Source organism: Chinchilla lanigera, unplaced genomic scaffold (genome assembly GCF_000276665.1).
Source record: "Chinchilla lanigera isolate Chin_1 unplaced genomic scaffold, ChiLan1.0 scaffold00010, whole genome shotgun sequence".
In the NCBI taxonomy this organism is placed as follows: domain Eukaryota; kingdom Metazoa; phylum Chordata; class Mammalia; order Rodentia; family Chinchillidae; genus Chinchilla; species Chinchilla lanigera.
Window position 1 is genome coordinate 985,933 of NW_004955411.1, and position 24,974 is coordinate 1,010,906.

Genomic DNA, 24,974 nt, shown 5'->3' on the forward strand with positions numbered 1-24,974 from the left:
GCCCACTTCCCGCAGTTCAGAGGGGCGCTCTCAGAGGCATGCCCACTTCCCGCAGTTCAGAGGGGCGCTCTCAGAGGCATGCCCACTTCCCGCAGCGTTCCCCTTGCCCTCCACCCCAGAGCCAAGTGCGCTGTGTCCGCAGGCTGGTGCAGACCCGAGCTGACCCTCGCACTGATACGTGGCTGACACAACTGTCGGTGCCAACCGCATTCAGTGGTAACTGGGTTCATGAACTTAATTCGTTCGACGTTTCTGGAGGGCACAGCCCACGCCGTGTTTGTCACCCAGCGCAGAGTTCGCGAACCGAAGCACAATGTTGCGGATGCTTCTGTTGGCGAACCCCAGCTCTCCACCTTGCGCCTCTGCCTGGCCATCCTGCCCTGGAGCCCGCTGATGAGACCGAGACGTACGCCAGAATGAACCCTGCCTTCCTTTAACTGGTGAGTTTGCGTGTGGTGTCTCAGCAACCAGAAAAGTGACCGAGACAGCACACGACGATGGAGAAGGAATCACCGAGCAAAGCAATAGAAATCTTTGCCGGCGCAGAATTACCGAACAAGATGCAGCAAACCCAACTCAGAAACACAAAGTTTCTAAAATTCTAAATTCTGCCGGATTCCCCTCTTCCAAAACGAGATCTTTGAAGCGGGAGATTTAGTGCACATGTTAAAATGGATTATATCAATGGTATAAACATAAAACCTTCTAGACTCACAGTCTCAGCAAACTTTAAAGGAATTTTTATTTGCTATTTCTCATAAAGGGCAAAATGAATAATGTTATTCCTAGAAAAAAATGAGCTCAATCACTGAGCTTAAATTTTAGTTATAAATTTAAAGTCCTCAAGGCAAGACTTCAGACATTTCTCAAAATGTCAGGCACATTTCCACAGCTTGAGCCTCATTAATTGAGAATAGCCCTTTGATGAGCATGTTATGTTGGTTCCAAGCATTCATAAAATTTTGTTTTTAAAATTTTAAAGAAAACACAACGAAAAAATTTGAAATTACATACCTGTCTGCACCAGAGTTTACGAAATATCTGCAGATAAGCCAATACCATGAGACATAGAGGCGCCATGTATGTCACCAGAAAGAAGCAGATGTGATACATCTTGGGATAAATTTCACCTGGGATGAAGATCAGAATAATAAAAATCTCATCTTAAAATTCATGAATATTTTAAAAAGCAAATCCTGTCACTGTATTTCCCTCAAAGTATTAATTTACCTTCTCTTTCTCTCTCCATATATATATATGTATTTCACTTAATTTGGCTTGACTACATCTGACTAATTAATAAATATTATTTTGGAGCTATATCTGTCCTTCAAACTAATACAAAATATGTCCCCTATATTTTGACCTTGTTATTGGTAAGTGGATTTGCTCCATACTGAGAGGTAATATTACCACCTCTTGCATTTTTCCTTTACTATAGATAGATATGAAGATGAAATCTGGATTTATATGATCAAATTTGTGATAAGAACAATTGATATTCAGAATTTACCAATAAGAAGTATTGTAGAGACCTTAACAATAGACAACATTTATTCTGTAATCATGGATTTAATTCTTAATGAATACATTTTAAATGCCTGTGAATTTATTTAATCATGGATTTAAATCTTACTGAATGCATTTTAAATTTATTGATGAATTCACACCCTCAATAATTTCATTTCCATAGTTTGTGATTCAGAGTTGGCTGAATTTGAGTCTAATTTTCTCTGTATTCTTCCTTCTAAAAATCTGCCTCCATCTTCTTTCCCCATGGTAGTCCTCAGAAGGGATGGTAGGCGACATGTGCCTACGAGATCCAAGGGACAAGTTTGAGGCATCATTTTAGCCTTTTTCTGGCCTGGGAGACACTCATCTGCTTGGACAGCTTCTAGCTTCCTTTCAGGTTTATCCTGTAAACCAGGCCACATACATAAAAAGTGGTAAAATTTAAGCAGGCTGACTGGAGGAATAATGAATAGCGTGTCCCTTTGAAGCACTCCAGCTGAGCTGCATTTGGTGGGCCAATTTCAAAGGCACTGGAAGGCAACTTCAGCACTTTCCAGGTACCTGAGTGGCTTTGAACTTTTATTAGTTTTGAGGAAAGTGTCACATGAGTTTTCTACATAAAAATACACCTTTGAAGCTTACATATCTGTGAAGCCCTAATACCTGCATCAAACTAAATTGGGTGAGCAGAGGATGGTAGATTTGAGAGGTCACTATTTTTTTTTTTTCAAACTACAGCTCTGGATACCATCATGTGACAACGGTTGGAAGCACTGAGTAGATGGAAGTGGAAGCAAGCTCAGTGTGCAGATGATGTATTCATAAACATTGGGAAAGTATGTGGTGGATGGAAAGTGCACATTATGAGTACTCACGAAGAAAAGGTGACCACGCAGAGCTGCACTTTCGGGTTAGACTGTTTTAATGAGGACAGTATGATAGATGACTGGGGAAAAAGGTAGTCTGAAATTTGTCATTTCATGCTTGCAGCAAGCTAATGGAAATTTCATATGTGCCACTGAAAATTTAAATGGTGTGTTGAAGGCACCTTTGAAGACTTTCTGCACTCCACAGGCAATGTCTTCACTATATGTTATGATAGTTACATATAACCTTGAATTAAACAATAAAATTTGTTTCACTTGAACACTACCTTAATTAGGACATAGCAGTTTGAAGAGTGACAGCTGTTGAGAATCTGTGTCTCTATTCAACTGATGGTAAGTAAAATCTCAATTATTTTTTCCATATATATATATATATATACAAAATCAACAAATATGGGACAAATATGGTTCTTAGTCTTTGAAATCAGAAAGTAAATTGTAATGTCCTATATTAGACAGAAAAAACTTAATTTTTCTCAGATAAATTAAGGTTCATTGTTCAACTAGCATATTAAACTAATTATCTAAAAACTACAAATATTTCTCCTTCTTGCTACATTTATCAGGGACTGAATGGACAAGTAGATTAAAGATAAATTGCTGGTATTCAACTTGACTTTTGTTGAAAAGTTCATGGGTCCATTAAATTTAATGAATCTTTAATATGCTTTATAAATCTTTTCCTTTAATAAATGTTTAAAAATTTCCAACTAACACATGTATAGGTATGTTTAGATGCTTTCAAAATCTCATAATAGCCCTGATGCCATAATTATAATCACTTTCAAAGAGTTTTCTTAAATGACTTCTGAAGGCTGAGTTTAGATTTTTAAAAGGTACTTAGATAACTGTTTATTAAAAAGAAAATATATGTAGAAGAGTTGCATGATAAAATAATAGAGGTAGAAATGAACTTTATGAATTTATACATACTGTTCAAAGGTAATTTGAAATATTGAACCCGTTGTTCATAATCATTGAAAAGAGTCTATCTTTGCAATGTTTTTGTTACTAAGAGTTAATGCTACTTGATTATTTAGGACACAAAACGTTTCTGTTATATCCCATAAACATGCAAATGAATGAAACTAAATATCATAATTCTTCAGAAAAACCACTACTGACATGTATTAAATAATAATACTAAGAATTTTATCTAATTTCAATCTCTGTAATCTTAAAAGATCTCAAATTCTGGGTTGGAAATTTTGCATTTTCATGGACACTTTTTTTTAAATTAATCTTGAACAAAAAATTTAATCTCATTAGGGCTCAGTTTAGTTGTGAATAAAAGATTCTGACTAAGGGATTCTAGACTGTTCTCCAAAAATCGTTTACCATAAAAGAATCAAATAAGGAACATGTCCCAAACTGTCCTTGCACCACCTTCTTTCTAATCCAGTTCTTCATCGAGCACCTGCCTGTCACAAGCTACATGTCTACCCTTCTTCCTGTCTTTCTCTGGATGTGTCCATGGGGTTTTCCTTGCTTCCTGAAACACCCCTTTCCATCCTCCCTGGCTGCAGAACTCCTGCTTATCTTTAATGCTTTGTTGGCAGGTAAGTGTCATCATAAGCTTTTGTCTGAATGACTGGGACTGGGTTTGTTTTCTCACGTGTGCTCTTAGCACTTTGTGTATAAATAAATCAGTGTGCTGATCACAGGATACCTTTCCTGTCAGACACACTGGCACAATCTCTTCCTCCTCAAGACAACTCTAAGTCTCAAGACACTGAGCATCACATGCATAGGACCAAAGAGACATAAATTAGAGCCCTGGGACTTTCCATTCATTTTGTTTTTGTGGGTAGTATTAAAGAGGAAAATTAGGGGAAATTGAAGATTATCTAAAAAGTATAACAAAACAACTGCAATATTAGGAACGAAGGGTAGAGATGAATGCAAAAGATATATTTAATATTTCCATAATGGATCAAGCCAATTGAAATTTTTGGTATCAGATGTCTTATGACAGTCATATAAAAAAATACTAGAGTCTTTTAAATTTGGTCTGCTGTAGTGAAAGTGTTATGCTAAATTTTCCAGTTACTGATTTTTTTTCTTTTCAATTTTTCCAATAAAAGCACCTCAACTGAGAATTATCATAAATGCAAGGATTCAAATATTTGAAAATATGACAACTATAAGCAATCTTAGTTTTTGATCATATACTTCTAATAAGCATAACTGATATCCTTCCAATAAACAAGTGCTTGTGGTTTAGACCTAAAATGTCCCGTAAAAGCCTAAGGTTTTCAGAGGCGAGGCTTTTGAAAGGTGGATGGGTCCTGGGGTGCTGCTCATAAGCAGGTCAGTCCTCCGGCAACTTCCTGGCTGAAGGTGCCGATGCGAGGTAGCCAGGGCCAGAGGAAGGGTCAGGGAAGAGTGGGTTTTCACACTTTTGCGACACAGTATTATCCACTGCCAATAAAATACGCCAGCCAGCGCTGGCACAGTCATGGTTATCAGAATTTCGGTTGGAGGCGTGACGTCCCGCCTGGACTGCCTACCTCCCCAGTGCTCGTCGCACACCGTGAAGAGGGTGGTTTTGTTGGCCAAGCCGGGCAGCATGGTGCTGCACTCCATGACGACAGCTTGAGGGATCATGATGATGCAGGACACGACCCAGATAATGACGATGCTGTTCCGGGCCCGCTTGGCTGTGCTCTTGAACATCAGAGGGTGGCAGATGGCGTACCACCGATCCAAGGCGATGCAGCTCAGCGTGAGCACGGACACAGACACCGAGACGGTCTGCAGGAGAGGGCGGGGCACAGAGAGCGCCGGGCGTCACGGGGTGGCTCTCGCTGTGAGCATCGTGTGGGAAGGGAACGCGACAGGCGGGGCGCTCAAGGTTGTCCAAGGCGCAATGCATGCAAGGGACTTCTACTGTACGAGAGAGTTTGTGAAAAAGAAAAAATTAGAAGTGTGTTGAAATATGTGTATTTCTGGTAGACATCAGAAAGGTTCTATGAAAACCCTGGAATCTTTTCTATGCCAAATGTTTTAATTTATAATGTGACCCCATTTGAGTAATTACTGTGATTACTTTGTTTTGTTGATAAGGTAAATTATAGCCTCAAATAGAAAGAAGTACAACACATATGACTATTCTGAACTCTAAAATTCTGTTTCATTTAAGGAGAAAACATGCTGCCTAGTCATGGTGGCACATGGTTGTATTTCCAGCACTCTGGGAAACCGAGGCAAGAAGGTCACAAGTTTGATTCCAGCCTGTGCAATTTAGCAATTTAGCCAGACCCTGTCTCACAGTTTAAATTTTTACAAAGGATTGGAGGTGTAGCTCAGTGTGCAGACCTGGGTTCAATCCCCAGTGCTACTAAAAGAAGAGAGAGACAGAGACAGAGACAGAGAGAGAGAGAGAGAGAGAGAGAGAGAGAGAGAGAGAGAGAGAGAGAGAGAGAGAGAATACTATGGCATGTCCTTTACTTTCTAATAAATTATCATCTAGGAATTTGGTAAAACTTACATTTAATTAGGGTATATGACATAAGTGTGCCTAAATTTATATTTTCAAATAAGAAGGGAATTTGTACATCAGTTCATTTCTAATATGTTAATACAACTAAAGGCATGAGTCATACTGAAAGAAAATTTTATGTATCTCCTTTCTCTATTTACTTGCTGCTAGCATGAGTAACTTTCCTCTAAAAAACATGAGGTTCACCCAGGACGGATTTCTAAATAATTAACAAAACCACAAGTGATGCTTTAACTTGGAATTTTAAGGAAAAAAATTAAGAAACATTTCAAACATGCCTATTTCCACATCCTTTATGTAATCATATTTAATGTGTTTTTCTATCCTGGATGAAACACTGACTCTGGTGTCACTCTCAAAATTCCCCCTTACATTAGAGGTTTCTCTAATTTTCTTATTTATGTTTGTTTTCTCCATTGCGATACAGCTGTATGTCAAAAGGAACTACTTTTAACATCACCACTGTGCTCCAAGTTGGCAAGCCTTTGATGTGCATCACGTACTTAACAACTGCTTTTTACTCAGTTAATACTGGTAAGCCTCATTCTGCTGTTACAGTGCCGGTCCACTCATTTTCCTCCTCTTTTCTGTTTGAGTTCTACTGATCCTGTTGTATGTGTTGTGGGCAGGAATCTCTGCATCTCACGTGAAGACCTTTGTTAATGCATTCACTGTGGGCGTGAACGGGGCAAAGGAAGCTGAGAGTTGCAGCAGACCAGAGGAGAGAGCTCTGGGGCAAGTGTCAGTACAACCTACCTGTTCTCACTCTCCCACCAGTGAGCTACATCATGTCAGGTTGCTCACTTTATGGCTTTGTCTGTGTGTGTGTGTGTGTGTGTGTGTGTGTGTGTGTTTCTGTTAAATGAAGGAAAATGGAAAGATGAAACGCTTATAGTTCTGATGCTTTTGATTCTCTCTGGAAGATGAAGAGTGTAACTGGGATGAATTCTGCTGCCAGTGTTCTGAGCCTGATTCTCATCTCATCCTGTGGTGTGGGGTAAGTTATGTAACCTCTCTATTCCTCAGTTTTCTCCCCTATGAAATATGGCAAATAGTACCCAGCCATGGCATTGTAGGGAGAGTTAGTTGAAATATAAAATTCCTAAGGAGGCTCTGCCATGTAAGTGCTATGTCCCGCTATGACTTATTATAATTATAGTAAAAGTAGTTATGATTACACTCATTAGTTTTATCCTCCATTCAAGAGTTGGGAGTCCCAGGTTAACATTGGGAAGGACTGCGTTTCAGTAGAAATTACAGTAAAAGCCTAAGCTTCGCGAGGTTCTTGGAGGCCAATTCATTGTAATTTTAAAGGACTGAGCTCTACGAGGACGGGCTTTTTTCAGTATTATGAATTTTTCAGTATTATGTTAGAATACCTTTAAGTCAGTATAAAAAAAATTCACTTCTACCCCCACCAATCTCCATTCCTTCATGCAAATAAGCCAAGACCAAGGGTTCCTTAACCTGGACATAGAGTCAAGGTAGTGTAGATCTGCACAGTTGATTTTCTCAGCAGTTGAGGCTGGGCTATATTTATCCTAACAATTAGATGTGGAAATTGTTCATCAAGCTTAGTGGTTTATTATATATGAATTCTAATCAACCTAAATGAGTGAGATAGAAGTAGCATGACTCAAATTCAAATATCATTTTCAGTATTTCTCACTACTATTAACTAGTAACAGTCAATTCCTATCACTTTACATTGAAAAAGATTGATATCCACTACCAAGAGTAACCCAGGGCACTGCGCCCTTTGTACTGTACAGAAGGTGAATGGGCACACTGCTGTGATTCTAATGGGAGACTCCACTGACTCCAACATACAGTACATCAGTGAACTCTTGATAGTCACTGTTTGATGTGAACTCTTGATAGTCTTAATGTCACTGTTTCAACTTCCATGTTTGCAGGTGTATAAGATACATCAGTATGTAATCAACACCCAAGCTTTAATGTTTCCTTAGGGAGATATCAGCTTTCATGTTCTCATTCATTATGATCAATGAGAGATTTGTAACTGCTTCCTATTTGTGGGGTCGCTCTTCTAGAGCCTTCTTTCTTAAAGTCTGGGATGGTGGTAGCTTGAGTCAGTCTGGTGGCAAGTCCTTTGAGGGATGAATCCAGTGCACGTTGTTAGTGCTGCAAATATGCGACGAAGGGAATTTCCTTTGCCTTCATGCCCTCGGCCTTTCACATGCGCCGTGGACACTCTCTGCTCAGGGAAATGCTTGGGGATTCAATAACTAGACTAAGAGGTTTGTTAGAATGCACCCTTATTTTATACTAGCATGTAGTATGTAGACTTGCCCAAAGATCTCAAAGATCTGAGACAAGGAGAAATAGAAATTTTGCCAAATCATAGATTTGGGTGATCCACACAAGTAGACTGTGGGGTGGTAAAGCAGTATTTCTGTCTACCCAGCATCTACCACCTATATCTCACTCATGTTTGGCTCATTTTTTCCTGGCACTTATTGTGCAGAGCCTCCTAAGCAGTTTTATTTTCTTAAATCATCCTGAAAAGCAGCCAACTGTTCTTGTCAGTAAGTGCAATAAAGGTCATTTATTTAGTCAATACGCTGATAAATGTTTATGGTCTTGAAATTATAGGATTATTAAAAATTTAAAGGGCCGCTTTAATTATTCAGCTAAGTTTTAATAGATGTGTAAGAGTTTAAATTGTTTGAGCATTTGCCAGTGATATAAATCACTCATAAATCTAAAGATTGTACTGTCTTTGGAAGAAAAAGAACACATATATTATAGCAAATTAATAAATGCCCAAGGAATCTTAAATAAACCCAATAACCTTAAAACATGGCTGGCAGATATGTACTATGTTTCTCAATGTTCAGCAAGACGTAAATTCTACATCCGAGCAAAAAGTCCATCAGTTTCGAAACCTCCACTATTGTACATTGGCTCTGTTCATTGAAACTGAACAGATTCTATGGGAAAGGATCACCAATTAGTGTGTGAATCTGCTTGTGCACTTATACACATCCACCTAGCAGTAATGCTGGGTGAATAAATGCTAGAGCTAGTCTCTTCCACCCATGGTTGCTCATTAGCTTTCTCTTTGATCTATAGAGAAGAGAATCCACTATGGAGCTGAGCGGGCTGGGCACTATGCACAGAAGCTCTTTGGCAGTGAGGGTGTTCCTTCTACTGTAGAGCTTCTTAATAAGTTGTGCTCTGCCCGAGACTTTGGGACTCATGCCTCGCATCGCTCACAGGTTAACTCTGCCTTTGGTTTGTCTTTAAGTGCTCAAAGAAGTCTCTGAAACCCCCACCCACAACAGGATGTCCCTGAGCATCAGAAGAGGACGGCACCTGCCAAAGGTGATGGATCCGTCTTTCATCACTCCATTCCTGAAGCTTCTGCTTCACAGGACAGGAAGTGTGCACGACAAGTTGAGGATTCAGGGCAGCTAGGGCCCTCCTGAAACATGGGAAGCTCACCAACATTTTACCATGGGTGATTATTATAACTAAGAGACATAAAACATTTGCTGGAAGTACCACAGAGGTGCTGAACTATTAGAATTCTCTGCTATTTATGATTTTCCCAGCTCCTCTGTGCAAAAACCATCAGAGCCCCAGTTTCCCTGACTTTTGTCTTGTGGAGATGTTTTGTCTCTGTTGTTCCTCATATTGTGTTCGTCCAAAAATTTGCTACAGGTCGTTTTTTAATCCATCCATCATTTTAAGTAGGGTCATCCAAGGCAACCTTGTAACTTCTATTTGGCAATAATATGTGACCCTAAAAATTGTCACTTCCTTCTATCAGAGGCTGAAGAACTATTAAGCTGAATATCCCTTTGTAACATTTTGGTTTCAAAAGGCTAATCAATACAATTTCTAGTAATGGGCTATTCGTGGCCTTCCCAACTTTCTATTTTTTTTCCTCTTGCAAATACAAAGATCACACCTAGAAGCCTTGGGAGAAGAACACCAGGGCTAGAAGACAGGTAGAGTGAAGCTACTGTCTATTTCTTAAAGTGAATGGATCTCTCTCAGGAGTGTAGCTGTAAACACTATATTAGAATCTTTTTTTCTCCACATGTCATAGAGTACAACAATAATCAGAAAATTACTCTCTGAAAGTCTTTATTCCTAAACTGTAAAGGCACCCAGATATGGAAAAGCCTTTCTCTGTTGGCTAATAAACCATCTAAAGAGGACCTTGATAGCTGACCTTAAGAATATATTATAAGATCACTATTTACTAAATTGTCACAACAATCATATGAGATGCATCTCATTAAAGGTATAGTCCCTTTTAAATAAATGAAATGCAAAGAGTCTATATTTGGCTTGATAGTATCCCAACTGTAAATGACAAAATATGGATTTCAAACCAGGTATGTAGTTTGATTCAGAACTGACAATCAAAGATGCCTACTGTAATCCTTTGACCATATTGCTCTTCATTCTTCAGGGTGCAAAGAAACCACTTATAAAAACAGGTATTCTTGATTATTTGGACTGAGAGAGCCTCCATTATTAACTCATTCAAGTTCATTATTTAACAATAGGGAAATTAAGAATTTAAAAAGTCAGATATTTCTAGAACATTGCAAGATGATTTGACTGTTTTGTGGTTTTAATTTTATCCAAACTTTAATGTGTGTCCTCAGAAATCTCAAGCATCTTCTTCCATCAGTTTGCACATTCCTAGGGAACTATATTTCTTTCTTAGCTCACCCACTAATTTATCAAAGGTCATAACTATAATTGAAAAATTCTTTTCAGTAGTTTCTGATTGAACTAAAAAGTATGAAAAGGAATTACCTGTAAGTAAGGAATCACCTTGCAGAGGGGCTGTCCGAAGAACCAGGTCTCTGTGATGTCCACCACCAGTGTGGCTGGAAGGCAGGTGATCGTCACGAGCACGTCCGCCAGGGAGAGATTGACTATGAAGTAGTTGGTTACTGTCCTCATGTGGTGGTTCTTCCACACTGCCACACAAACTAAATCAGAAAAATAAAGAACAGGAACTAAACAAAGAAAATAGCTACCAATGAGAAAACACTAAGATTCCTATCAAGTGCATAACATCTATCTGAAAAAGGAAAGATATGTAAGGCTGTAGTGTGATTTTGCTGAACATATCTGTGTAAATGCTGACTACATGCTTAAGACAATTTCACTTGTTTTGTTAGACATTTTTCAATTGATCATAAAGGGTGTATTTATTTATATTGATTTTGAATTGTATGTCCCAGAAGTTCTTTAACAGTCTGATTCATCTATATATTTCCTCAGCACTCAGTTTGCAGACTCCAAAAAACAGTTTTTGAGTTGAGATGAAGTAAGGCTTGGCAACTTGAGGTGAACTGATGAGTTTGCCTCGTCTGTGACCCTGACTCATACCCGCTCTGACTGAGCTGAACAGTACAGTTCGACACTGAGAGTCTGCGTTTGGAACCTCTGACAGATGAGGCGTCTCATCCTTGAAACACAGCAGCCCACACTTCATGCACAAATGCTGAGCTGGGTGGCTCACATCAGCACAGTTTTCAGTCCTGAAAACAATCTTAAATGAAGAGGACATTATTCACATTTTACAAGTCAGGTGTCTGAGATGAGGGAACTCATGGGACTTGTCTAAGAGCACACGGCTCACAGAGTATAAAATGGCACTTATGACTGGGACTTAGTTCTAAAGGAAAAGCTTGTCTTTCTGCCACACAGATGCCTTCGTTTTATGCCTTCATGAAAATGCGGGAGCTGTGACAGAGCACACATGGATTCTGGAAATACAGCCCTCTTCCCAGTCTGGGGCTCACACCGGCTTCTGAGCATCTCCCTCCCATCGAGGGTGCCTTTCAGTCCTTGCGCAGTGGGGCCTCCTCATCGCCCTGTGGGACGTGGCCAGTTGAAAAGCAATGCTGTCCCACTCAGTTGCTCTCTTCTAAAAGGACGTCCAGTCCCTCTGTTCTCTGTCCTCCATGTTTCCAGGGTAGACAAATCACTGTTACAAAATCACCGGCAGCAGAATTGTACAAGTATATGCACTGCTACCTGTGGATGCTTTCATTGTAGTGACAGTAGCTGTGGTTTCGCCTGGGGCGTCATTAGCGTGTCAAAGATGTCACCTTCACATTCTGATGATGCTGTACATTGTATGTAAGTTAAAACATGTTAAATTTAAGTCACGGAATGTTTTGTTTTAACAATTATGCACCGTTTATTAAGAGTTTCAGATGCTGGAAAATGCTTTTATTATTCACTCCAAAGACTAAAATGGGCCATCAGTTACCAACTGATATCAATTTAATAAAATACTTAGATGTAGAGGATTTAATTTTGAGTACTTCATGTCTCTCTCCAACACAGTAGTACCCAAAGCTCAGTTAAGCCTTGTTTGGTGTATTCCGTATTCTTTGAAAACAGCACCGTTGAAAGATTTGTTTCCCCTAAGCACCTGGACCACATAGTCACACTTCAGTCCTGGCATTATCAAGAACATCATCCCAGTTTGTAAGGAGAAAATTGGAAAAATAGTGTATTTCTGCATTGTGCTCTGAATATGGCCTAACACTGTACAAATCTAGATCTAGAAAAAGACACAATATTGAAAGATGCAATTAGTTGTAGCTTGACGGTAATTCTTCACAGTTTGGAGAGGAGGAACACCAGTGGTATGTGAAATAATTAATAAATTGTATCTAGTAGTGATGCAAATAAATGTTCAACAAATGTTCCTCCAGTACTTACTGTAAGCCATGCCCTACTCTAAACACCTCAAATTATTAGCTAGTTTGATGGTAATAAGGCCAGTACTGTTAATGTCCTTTTCACAGGTGGGGAGTAAGGAGGAAGGCTGACTCAGTGAGGAAAGAATGACGTGAGTACTAGAGTTTGCATCTAAACATTTTCTTTCATGCTGTCTCATCCTTATATACTCTTAAATGAAGCAGAAAATGAAAAACAAGCTACCAACCTCAACTTGATGGGACTATAAAATGATTTCCCTGGGAATCATTGAGTCTATCCTGCTATGTGATGCAAAATGACTGTCTCAGACACATGAGTGATTCTTCCTGCCTAACCGCTCACAACTGGCAGGGGCCCTTGGGTTCATTTTGTGGTGGCTTCAACTGCGGGCAAATTCTCATTCACGTTGAGTTGAAAATCTGCCGTAAAACAAGAGAAATTTATTTTCTTACAGGCTAGGCGAGAAATCTGAAAGTAAGATGTCAGCAAACTATTTTCCCTCCGGCACCTGTTCGGAAATCCTTCTTTGCCTCTTTCTAGCTACCCACGGCACGCTTCCGAATCTAGCAGTCTTGTGTTTGTGTAACTCTGGTCTCTGCCCTCATTATTACAGGGTCTTCTATCTCTTATTTTTCACACGGCCACATTGTAAGCAAATATAACACCCTTCGGGATTAGAGGCTCACCCTAGAGTCCTATGACTTCACCTTAGCAAATGACACCTGCAATGACCCCATTTCCAAATAAGAACACCATCTGAGGTAATGAGAATTAGAATTCAATGTATCTTCTGAGAGGACACAGTCTAACTCATAATAGTACTTGTTGAAATGTTTTAAGATCACAGCTATTCCCTTGCTTTTTCTTCTCTGAGCTAAAGATTCACAGACCCACATGCAACTTCAGGGATTTGCACCCCATGGTTCCCTGATCACTTTATTCTGAACATGCTTGAGCCTACAGCAATGGCTCTGAATGAGCCTTCCGTAATTACACATGCAGATGTGTAGACTAGGTGTGGTCTACCCAGAGTGGCAAAGCAGGATGGCTGGTTCCATCACTGGCCCTCTGTTAAGACAATCAGAAGACTTTTAATCTTTCTTAGCAGCCAAGTCATACCTTTTGGGCCATATATGAGTCTAGTGACTCAAAAAGTTTTTTATATAGCTGTTTGATTGAATCTTTACCTTTGAATACTAGAGAGCTGTAGGAGGGAGAAAAGAAATCTAGAAATAAACATTTTTAGGAAAACTAAAGAAATTTCAATTGGGGTTTAAATTGGGTAAACTATAATGTTTACACTATGTCCTTGCAAATATTTATAGGCTGTGGCTCTGCTTAGTTTGCATGACTTTGCTTCTTTGAGAAAAAAATCGACAGATCCTTTATCTAGAAAAGCAGATTTCCCTTTCATTATCCTGGTCTGTCAACTATGAGCAGACTCCAGATTCTCAGTGCTGGGCTCTGAATGACCTATCTGAACTGCATGCATCTCTAGGTGTCATCTCCTAAATCTGTTCTAGGCAAACAGCCGTTTGCTTATTCATCCATCTGTTCAAATTCTAAAGGTACAAAGCGAATGCAGCTTTCTCATAGCACAGGAAAATTCATGGAAATTTAAATTCACCACCTTTTCCTTGACTATATATTCTATGAAGTGCAATATCCTTCCTTTCTCTCCCCCAATGCCTGATGCTTGAAATTTCAAAATATCTCCTAGCTTTGTCACATGCTTTCCATTCATTTTGCAAATACTCAGTGTCATTTTGTTGTAAGTGTTTGCTACTGCAATTTCCCTTTCCCACCATATCTGTCTGCGCTCTTCTGTGCTTAATCCATCAGTGCCATTTCCACTAGTAATATTAAGTCTTCCGTTTCAGTGGAAATCTCTTTGCTCTGTACTAAATACAAAAATCTTCAGGTAGCAACCCGACCATGAAGGTCTAGTTGAACTTTTCCCCTGTCTTGCAGAGCTCTCCATAAAACATGCAGACTACCAGGAAAAATTTAAAATCTCACTGGACATTGAACGTATTGCTGGTACCCACCACTGCTCAGACCGTTCCTCTGTCTGAAAATGCCCAAAATTCACTTCAATCCATTTTTCAAATAATTCATGCTTCCCAGCCAACCAACTAGCCAAATACAAACTTTCTGATTCACAAAAGATCGAATTAGCCTCGCTGTCTTTTTTGCAACCCTATCATATTTGCTGTCCCATGGTCATGTGTTGCATCCTAAAGTTATCATGGATCGTTGTTGATATTTTTGTACATCCCTTCATTGGCACAACATATCATGATCTTCCCTTTCTTTTCTTTCTCTTTTTTTTTTTTTTTTTTTGGTACCAGGAATCAAACTCATGACTTTGCGCTTGCCAGGTGGGCACTGTGCTGCTGAGCTAAATCCCCAGCCCCATGATCTGCCTTTTCTTTGCCCTTATTTTTCTTACTGTCTTCAACTTTTCTACCAACAAAAATGTGCTTGAACACATGTGCAATAACTACGAGTGAAACTGTCTTGCTCACACATTTACAGTACATTGCTTCCTTGCTACAGTACATTCCCCCAAGAACAAATCCTTTAAGAAAAGAAAAAAGTCCTAATGTGCAAAATAGTATTTGCTTTCTTCATTTCCTTTGAATGAGATTACAGAGCTGACAGAGAGCTTATTTGCTTGTCCAAATTCTCCTGGACATAAGTAAGCTATTGTTCTCATATCTCCACATACTACTTACTGATGGACTCTGAGAAGTTCTGAGACCTGTATTTGATTCTGCGTTTGAAGTCAGTTCTATGAGTGAGCACAATACATCAATATTAAGGACACTTTTTGTAAATAGTTTGCATTTAAAAGCTGCCTTCTGGGCTGTGGCTGTGGCTCAGTGGCAGAGCGCATGCCCAGCAAGTACGTTTCACTATCAGCTGTGCGCAAAAACAAGCAACCTGTCTCCAAAGCAGAGAACAATTAGACATTAGGGGTGAAAGGAAACACCAGAAGAAAGACACTGAAATAGGAATTTCTGGAATGCTGAGGTGCCACGAGTATGAAAATCCATTTTTTCCTTTGCCTCTGACTCCATCCCCTGGGTTAGCATCCACTTTCCTAGAAGCACACACCAACGTGTAGCTCTTGCCCATTCTCTGCATGACAAGCAGGTAGGAGGGAATCAGGTAGCAGGACAACATCTGCACTGCATGATGCAAAAAGAAGTTTTAAAAATATACAAATATGGTCTACAGACATGACCTAACCTATTTGCTTGCTATTTGGGCGATCGAAACTAGATGATTAAACTGACTTTCATATGGGAGAGTAAAACGTTGATCTTTAATTTGCATGAGATATAACATTGGGTTAAAAAAAACCACCTCATACTTTTCTACTGTAAATTTGTACTTCAGTAAAATAGTACCTGGCTGCATCTCAGTAGCTGCATCTGGGCAAAATAGGAAGGAATCTTTGTGTTTATCACTTGGCATGATGAATGGCAAGGTTTGTGCACATCTGCAGAAGTGTCAAACCAGGAATTTGACTCACATGTATGCTTTGTCTAAGATTTTGTGTATGTTTACCTAAGCACCATGGGGGGTAAACAGAACCAGCACCAATCTTCTGTTATGTAAACATGTATTTTGCCATAATGAAATGTAAATTTATTTTTATTTTTCTGGTAGAAGTAGCCCAGTTCAGTATAAAGGCACATGAAAAGCCAGATTTCTAAGTTTCGGAACACATCAAAAGTGAATCATCAGAATACTCATGAATGAATGATGAAGATGATAATGACCTTGACATTGCCGTATGAGCCAAAGTTCTTATGACAGTGAAATGGAGCAAGAATCAACTGATATAGACTTGGAATAAAGACCTCCTTTCTTTAGATGATGAAGAAAACAGGAATGTGAATAGATATTTGACTAGTCGCAACGGCACAAAATGGTCACGCAACCAAATGGAATGACCTCTTGTTAAACTAGGTCTAAAAATATAGTGAGGATCTTGGCAGGGGTGAACATACCTGGACATACGGGGTGAACATATTGGACATAATGCCAGCACTGCCATTCAATGTTGGAAATTGTTTATAATAGATGAAATGCTATAAGATGCTTTGAAATACAGAAATGCTGAAATACAAGTAAAACATTCTGTTTTCACCAACAATCATACTCAAAAATGTATTTATTGTGACACCTCACTAACTGAACTGAAAGCATTCATAGGTCTGCTATACTCAGCAGGGCTTTCTCATGGTAATCACAGGATTGTAAAAGACTTATGGAAAAGCAGTTGGTGTGGGCTTAAATTTTGTAGAACAACAGTGACACTGGGGAGGTTTGGTTTCATTGAAAATTGCCTGAGGTTTGATGAAAAAAACCATTCATCAAGAAAGAAAAAGAACCAATAATCTGGCTCTTATTCACTCACTTTTTGAGAGATAATATCTAGCAATTTGTACACTATCTGAATAAATGACTGTTGATGAACATCTTGTAGCATTTTTATGGTCAATGTAGCTTTAAGCAGTATATTAAAAAAAAAAAAAACCTTAAAAATATGGCATAAAAACTTATGCCCTTATAGATGCAAAGACTTATTATGCTTTCAATTTAGAAATTCATCTTGGAACTCAGCCCCCAGTCCTTATTCATATAGTAATAAACCAAATGATGCTGTGAACAGACTTGTTGCCCCCATCTTACAAATTGGAATGTGACATTTGAAAATTGGTTTACCAGTTTCCAGTTGTCATATTTGCTAACAGAGCACAAGCTGACCAGCATGGAACTGTATATAGGAATAAAGCAGGGCCGGGGGCATAGCTCAGCTGCATAAGCACCTGCCTGGAAAGTGCAAAGTCCTGAGTTGGATTCCCAGGACCAAAAATAAAAGGTGGGGAGAGAAAAGAATAAAGCAGAAGTTCCAAACAAAATGTTGCATCATCAAAGCAGAGAATTGTGTGAGTACAATCTTTGGATTTCAGAGAGATAACATTGGCCTCATATATGGCAAAGGAAAACAAACTGATACTGCTGGTGTCAACATTGCACCACATGGAAATATTGATAGGAAAACCTCAATGCAATGGCAGTCTGAGATGGAAACTTTCTACAACAGAACCAAGAGAGAGTAGATGTTGATGAGTTATGCAGCAACTATGATGCCATCAAAACTCAAAGCACTGGCCAACAGTTGTGTTTTACTCAGTCCTAAACATGTGTGGCATAGTTTGATAGTCTACAAGGAAAATAACAAGTCTAAAATATCACGGGGAAATTTTCTTAGACAGTTGGGCTTGGAGCTCATAAGGGATCATTTACAGCAAAGAAAAAACAAAATATTTCTGCCCAGGGAACTACTAAAAAATTGTGAAGGAGACTGGTGATTTCACAGGGGAGCAGGCAGGTGCAGCATCACAAAGGCCTTCTATGACAACAGGAAAACAAAAAAGATATAAAACGTGCCCTACAGGAAAGGAGAGGACAACACAGCATAATCCTACCAGTGTAAGTGATACTTGTGTATGGAACATGCAGTTATCACGTGTGAGGACTGCCTTGGGTGTGAGAGTTGAAGCAAAGATTATTTTGCTGTGGAGTTCTAAAGATATTTCCATTGTAATTCATATAGGAATTTTTTTCTGTTGTTGTTTTTGAGACTTTGTACACAAAAACAGTTCATGTTGAAAAATTTTATGCTTTTATATAAACTCAATAAATATTAAAACTTGAATACTTTTAAAAAATATTTTCCCTGTTAAGTACTCATTGTTTAATATAATAAAACTAATAAAATTGGAAAACAACATGGCTGAATAGAGGAGGAGCCTCATTCAGAGCTACTCAGAGAAATTCAACTAAAACCACAGGTAATGGAAGAATGGGGAGGGACATACACCAAAATCAATCTGAAATAAGAGACACGCATCAAGCAAAACGTAGCTAAGGGACTTAACAAAATGGCTAGCCAGCCCACCCGGCTGCTGCTAGGTCACCAGACTGGGACAGCTACTTGCTGTACTTGGAATCTTAAAAGAAGAAAAAAAAAAATGGATGTAGTAACACAGTATGGCTAAATCAAACCACACAGGACAGGCTTGGGATATAAGGTCCCCTGCCTCCTCTGCCTTGCCCCAGACAGGACACTACAGCCAAGCAGTAAATTCCTCTGACAAACAGGAGTGAGTGAATTGTTCCCTCCCTGAAGATTAGCCAGTTTTCCTTTTCCCCTTCTACTTTTCTTCTCTTTTTTTCTCTCTGTTTGGGTACCAGAGCACTAACTGGAACCTCTAGGAACAAGATTAAAGACTACAGCATGCACAGGAAAGGGAACAGCTACCTGCACACCCGTAGTTAGAGAAGCGTGGGAATTGAACAGCCTTGCACCATGGGACTGTGCGGCCTAGGCTGTCCCCACTCTGGGGCAGGAACACGGAGGCACTCCACAGCACTCTGCTCCACCTTGACAGTGTTACAGACTACAGCAGAGGCAGGGCTTGGCAGTGGCAGACCTTGTAAAGCAAAGAGTGGGAAGTTAGCACTCACCCTTTGGGAGAGGAGCAAGAAATGGGACACAGCTGGTTTGAACAGCAATGGCAGGAGCAGGAGGCCATGCAGCATCCACCCCATGCTGCAGCAAACATGAGAGGACAGAGATTGCCGAGGGAGAGGAACACAGAAGGCCGAGCTAGGACTGAGAGGAGGCAGAGGTGCACAGGACGGCAGACAGTCCCCGTCTCTGTCTGAAAGCAACAGGGATAGAGATGCTGAGAGCATCAGGGACCTTGGGACAGACATAAACCAAGAACCTCCCACCTAAAGAAGACATCTCTGCACAGACTTTCCTACAGAGACCTTGACGCTAGTGACAAAGCCACCTACTACAAAAATTTACAAGGATCAACACAGAAAATGAAATAACAATTTTTGAAATATCAAATGACAAGTTGCAGAAGCAAATGCAACCTCAGATTTCTATCCCACAAAGAACAATCCCAAGAGACAACAAGATAGAGGAAAATAGAAGACACATACTTAAAATTTCTGAAATGATAATAATTGAATTAAAGAAACAAATCCTGAGACTACAGAGGAGATCAGGTCAGAAGTAATCTTTCAGGTAAAAAAAGAAATGAGAGTTATAATAAAGGAATTGCTCAGCAAATCTAAAGTAGACATAGATTAAAAAAAATAGAGAAGCATAGGAAAATGAAGGAAAATAAGAATGACAAAGGTAGGAAAGAAATAGAATGCATGAGATGGATTCAAACAGGTATCCAGGAAATTAAAAATTCCTTTGAAAGCTGGCAAAAACACTTGAATGAAACTGAAGATAGACTTTCAGACTTTGGAGATAGGATTGCAGCTAGTGATCACAAAAGGAAAGATTTCTTAAAAATAATAGGGCATCAAGAAATAACAATTTAACAACTGCAAGATGATGCAATGAAAAACAATATAAAACTGATATGTGTCAATGAAAAAGCAGGAGTCAACACAAATAACATAAAAAGATTATTTGCTGAAGTAATAGCAGAATTTCCCAAGCATGGGACAATATCTGACATCTGTAAGTGAGGCATATAGAACTCCAGTTAGCCATAACCAAAGTAAATCTACATTCAGACATACAATAATCAAGATCTCAGAAATTCAGCACAAGAGCAGAATATTAAAACCTGTTAGAGAAAAACAGATCACCTGTAAAGGAAAGCCCATTCAAATCATGGTAGCTTTCTAAATACAAACCATCACATCAGGAAGAGGTTGGAGTGAAGTATTTTAGGTCTTGAAAGAAAACAACTTCCAAGCCAGACTGATATACTCTGAAAACTATCTTTCAAAATTAATGGATAAATGATATTTCCAAGACAAAGAACAACTGAAGAAATTCGTGATCACCAAAGCAACCCTACAATGGTACTGAAAGATATTCTAGGTATAGATAAAAATGGCCACAATTCCAAGAATACAATAGAAAGAAACCTGCAGGCAGGGTAAGCAATTGAACAGAGGGGAAAAGCAGAGAAACAACAGCAGAAAATAACTTGACAAAGATAAGCCAATTTTATTGTTTTTACTTGTTACTGTCTTTGATTGTTTGATCAGTATTGCATTCTTATGTCTAGTGGACTGAGCAACTTTGTTGGAGATAACAGTATGTAATGTAGCAACCACTGTAGATTTCTATCATTTTGTGTTGAGGTCATGTATCATTTTTGTTGTTTTTGTGTTGTTTTGATTTTGTCTTCATTGTTGTTTTGTCAAGTTTTTAATTTTTAAAGTAAAAAAAATTTCAAAAAAAGATAAGCCAATGCATACGTTAAAACCATCAATGTAAATGGCCTCAAATTCACCAATCAAAAGAAACAGACTGGCAGAATGGATCAAGAAACAAGATCCAACAATATGCTGTATAAAATAAACACATTTAACTCAAAAGAAATTCAGACTAAAACTCAAAATATGGAAAACAATACTCCGTGCAACAGGAACTCAGAAAAAAAAGCAGTGTAACTATTCTATTGGCAGAGAATGTGAACGTCAAAGCATGATCAAAAGCGATAAAGAAGGTCACTACATAATTGTCAGAGGAAAACTTCTATAGGAAGAGATAGCAATCATAATTATGTATGCACCAAATAAAGAAATACCCAACTATATAAGGCAAATATTAACAGACATGAAAAATCAAATAAGCAACATCACTATTGTAATGAGAGATCTTAATACCCGACTGTCACAGATAGATTAAGTAGACAAAAAATCAGCAAAGAAATATCAGAACCGAACCAAACCTGTGAACAAACGGACTTAGTAGATGCTAGGAATATTCCTCCCAACAACAGCAGAATACATATTCTTCTCAGCTGCACATGGAACATTCTCTAAAGTAGAACATATATTAGCCCATAGAACATGCTTAAGTAAATGTGAAGGAATTGAAATTACCCCATGCATATTATCTGATCATACCACAATGAAATTAAAAATTAATGGCAAAAGAAACTGCAAAATCACCATAAACACATGGAAATTAAATAATACACTCCTGAACAACCAAAGGGTCATAGATGAAATTAAAGAAGAAATTAAACAATATCTACAATTTTAAAAAATACATATAAAATATGCTGGAACCTGTGAGAAACAATGACAGCAGTCCTAAGAGGGAAATTTGTAGTGGTTATTTCTCATATCAGGAAAACAGAGCAAGGACAAATAAACAAGCTAATGTTGCATCTCAAGCTTCTAGAAAAAGAAGAGCAAAGTCAAGCTCAAAGCCTGTACAAGGCAGGAAATTATAAAGACAAAAATACTTGAATGAAACTGAAGACTTTGGAGACAAGATTGCAGCTATTGATCACAAAAGGAAAGATCTCTTAAACATAATAGGGGATCAGGAAATAACAATTCTATCAGAACACATAAAGAACTGAAAAAAATCAGGCATCCAGTATTCAAAACCCAATCCAAAAATGGGCATCTGAGATGAATACACACTTCTCAGATGAAAAAATACAAATGGCAAATAAACATATGAAAAAATGTACAACATCATTGGTCATTCAAGAAATGCAAATTAAAACAACACTGATATTCCATCTAAGTCCAAAAAGAATGGTTATCATTAAGACATCAACCCATAACAAATGCTAGAGGGGCTGTGGGGAAAAAGGAATCCTTCTCCACTGCTGGTGGGAGTGTAGACTCATGCAATCACTGTGGAAAGCAGTACGGAGTTACCTCTGAAGGCTAGGATTAGGGGCTGGGGATTTGGCTCAGCAGCACAGCACCTGCCTGGCAAGCATAAGGTCGGGAGTTCAATTTTTGGTACAGGAAAACAAACAAACAAACAAAAAAGGCTAACATTAGAGGTCACATTCAACCCAGTTGTTCCCTTTCGAGGTATTTTTCTGGAAGAATTAAAAACACCATACCATAGCAATATATGTGCACCCATGTTTATAGCAGCACAATTTGAAATAGCTAAATCTTGTAAACTACCAAATGCCCATCAACTGAGGAATGGATAAAAATATTGTGATATTTTTCTACAGTGGAGTACTACTCAGCCATAAAGAAGGATAAACTGGAGACTTTTATAAGTAAATAGATGTATCTTGGGAACATACTCAGAAGTCAAATAAATCAGGGTCACATGTGCAAACATTGTATTGTCTCCCTGGTGTGAGAAAGTGAAAGAGTAAATAAGGTTTAGATGTACAATAGGTACTGTGAAATGAGAAGAAATTGTTCAAAAGGAAAAAGGAACGAGGGTGGGGGTGAGGGGAAAGGATGGAAGCAAAAAGGGAAAACACACCAGTCAGCTGTACTCTGAGCTTCTCTCAGTTCACTGAAAACAAAGATTTGTGCTGATATCACCAGGAGAAATTTTATGCCCATATCTTATCCTTTGAGTAACTGCTTTAAAACTCACAATATGCAAAGTATTAACTATTGTTATTCCCCTATAACTTTGTTATGAAATTTTACCTTTTCCCATAAAATTTAAAACTCATAAAATTAATAATTCATCAATAGAAATATTCTAAAGAATAAAGGTGGGTGTTACACACACACAATAATGCACATTTATGACACAATTGGCAGGATTCCTAGTGGGCTACCAGGCCTTTTCTATTAAAATCTAGTCTTATAATAAATTGTGTTTCAGTGTGGACAAAGTCACTTTCTCAAGCTATAATTGTGCTTAGAAGAATTAAAGCTAAGGTGATGCAGTGCTCCTCTGCAGTGGTCCCACTTGATTAAGAACAAGTAACCTGAGTGGGTGACATTACTCCTCTGAGAAACACATAGTGCATATAATTTGCACATATACTAATTATACATGTGATACCTAGGGTACTGCTCCAATGCCTCAAAGATCTATGACAAATATATAAATTTTATTTCAAGGACTTTCAAACACATTTAACACTTTGACATGAGAAAAGAGTATCACTTTACCAGCATGGAAAGAAGGCAGACAGGAAAGGACAAGGACCCACGATTCCATCCGTAGGAGGGACCCAGAACGGTTAGGATTCAGAAATACAGTGGACTTTGCTGGGGATCAGGACAAAGTGGCAAAGGAGTGCTGTCATTTAGTGGACGGAGTTTTAGCTTTGGGGAGCAGAAGGGGCTGGGGACGGACGGTGCCGACGACTGCGGTCCGTGGCTGTGTTGGGTAGTACTGAGTCACAGTAGGGTGGCTGAGATGCTGCATTCTGAGTCTGCACATTTTACCACTGTGTAAAAATTGCTTTCTATGAGGAAGGAGGCCCCAGTGGAAAATAAATCTTTTTCAGCCAATACTAATTTTCCTTAAAATCCTCTTTGGTCACATCAGTCTTCTTTGTCTAATTAAACTGAGTTTTTAACTGACACATTACTATGTAAAGATTATGTGCCTTTACGGTGTCACGTGATGTTTCAATGTATGAATTCATTGTGCAGTGTTAAAATCAGGTTAAAGACATTCTACCTTCTCAACATTCAGCCCCTCTTTGTAGGGAAAACTTGCTAAATCCTTTCTTCTAGCTCCTGTTGCTGTCCATGTCACCGAGCTGTGGAACTGTTAACGGACCTCTCACTCCGGTCTACCTGCAGCGGGGTGCCGCCGGTCACATCGCACCGTCCGGTCCTCCTCTCTCTTCCTCCAGCCCTTCCTGTCCACTCTGCTTCTCCCACCATGTATGAGAGCAGCGGTTTAGATTTCACACCAGTGCGATCACTTGGTTCTGGCTTTCTGTGACTGGGCTTATGATCTCCGTGTTCATCCATGTCATTTGAAAGGACAGGTTTTCATTCTGGTTTTCTGTTGTTGTTGTTTTGTTTGTTTTCCGGTACCGGGAGTCGAACTCACGACCTTGCGCTTGCCAGGCAGGCGCTGTGCCGCTGAGCTAAATCCCCAGCCCCTCATTCTGTTTTCGGCTGAACAGTGTTCCTTCGCCACACGGGATGCGATTATTCCCCCATTAGCTGGTGGACATTCAGTCTGTTTCCACGTCGTGAGCAGTGAGCACAGTGCTGTAATGAGCATGGGATGCAGGTATCTCTCTGTTCGTCTCTTTCTGTTTTCCTGGTACCAGGATTCAAACACAGGCTTCCCACGCTTGCTAGGCAGGCGCTGCACCACTATACCCCAGCCCGGCAGACGCCCCTTTTGAACTCCTCTGGGTATCACATCCAGAAGTGGGATAATTTGTGGATCGGATGGTAGTTCTGCTTTTCACCTTTTGAGGCATTTCTGTAAGGTTTCCCGTGGGGCTGTACTAACTTACTTTCCCACCAACACTGTACTGGAGCCCCTGCTCCAGCCCCTTGTTCGTGCTGCC

The 24,974-nt window shown here is 39.2% G+C and overlaps 1 protein-coding gene across 1 annotated transcript in view; it reads right to left on the reverse strand.

Moving 5' to 3' along the window:
* The window catches only part of Hcrtr2 (hypocretin (orexin) receptor 2), a gene marked incomplete in the record, with an annotated part of 39,247 nt that extends 15,041 nt beyond the window's left edge, over positions 1-24,206 (reverse strand). Inside the window, 4 exon segments of the mRNA XM_013510721.1 lie at positions 1,015-1,130; positions 4,910-5,153; positions 10,702-10,880; positions 24,122-24,206. Of these exon segments, the coding sequence (XP_013366175.1) occupies positions 1,015-1,130; positions 4,910-5,153; positions 10,702-10,851 (510 nt within the window).
* Positions 24,207-24,974: the final 768 nt, after the last annotated feature.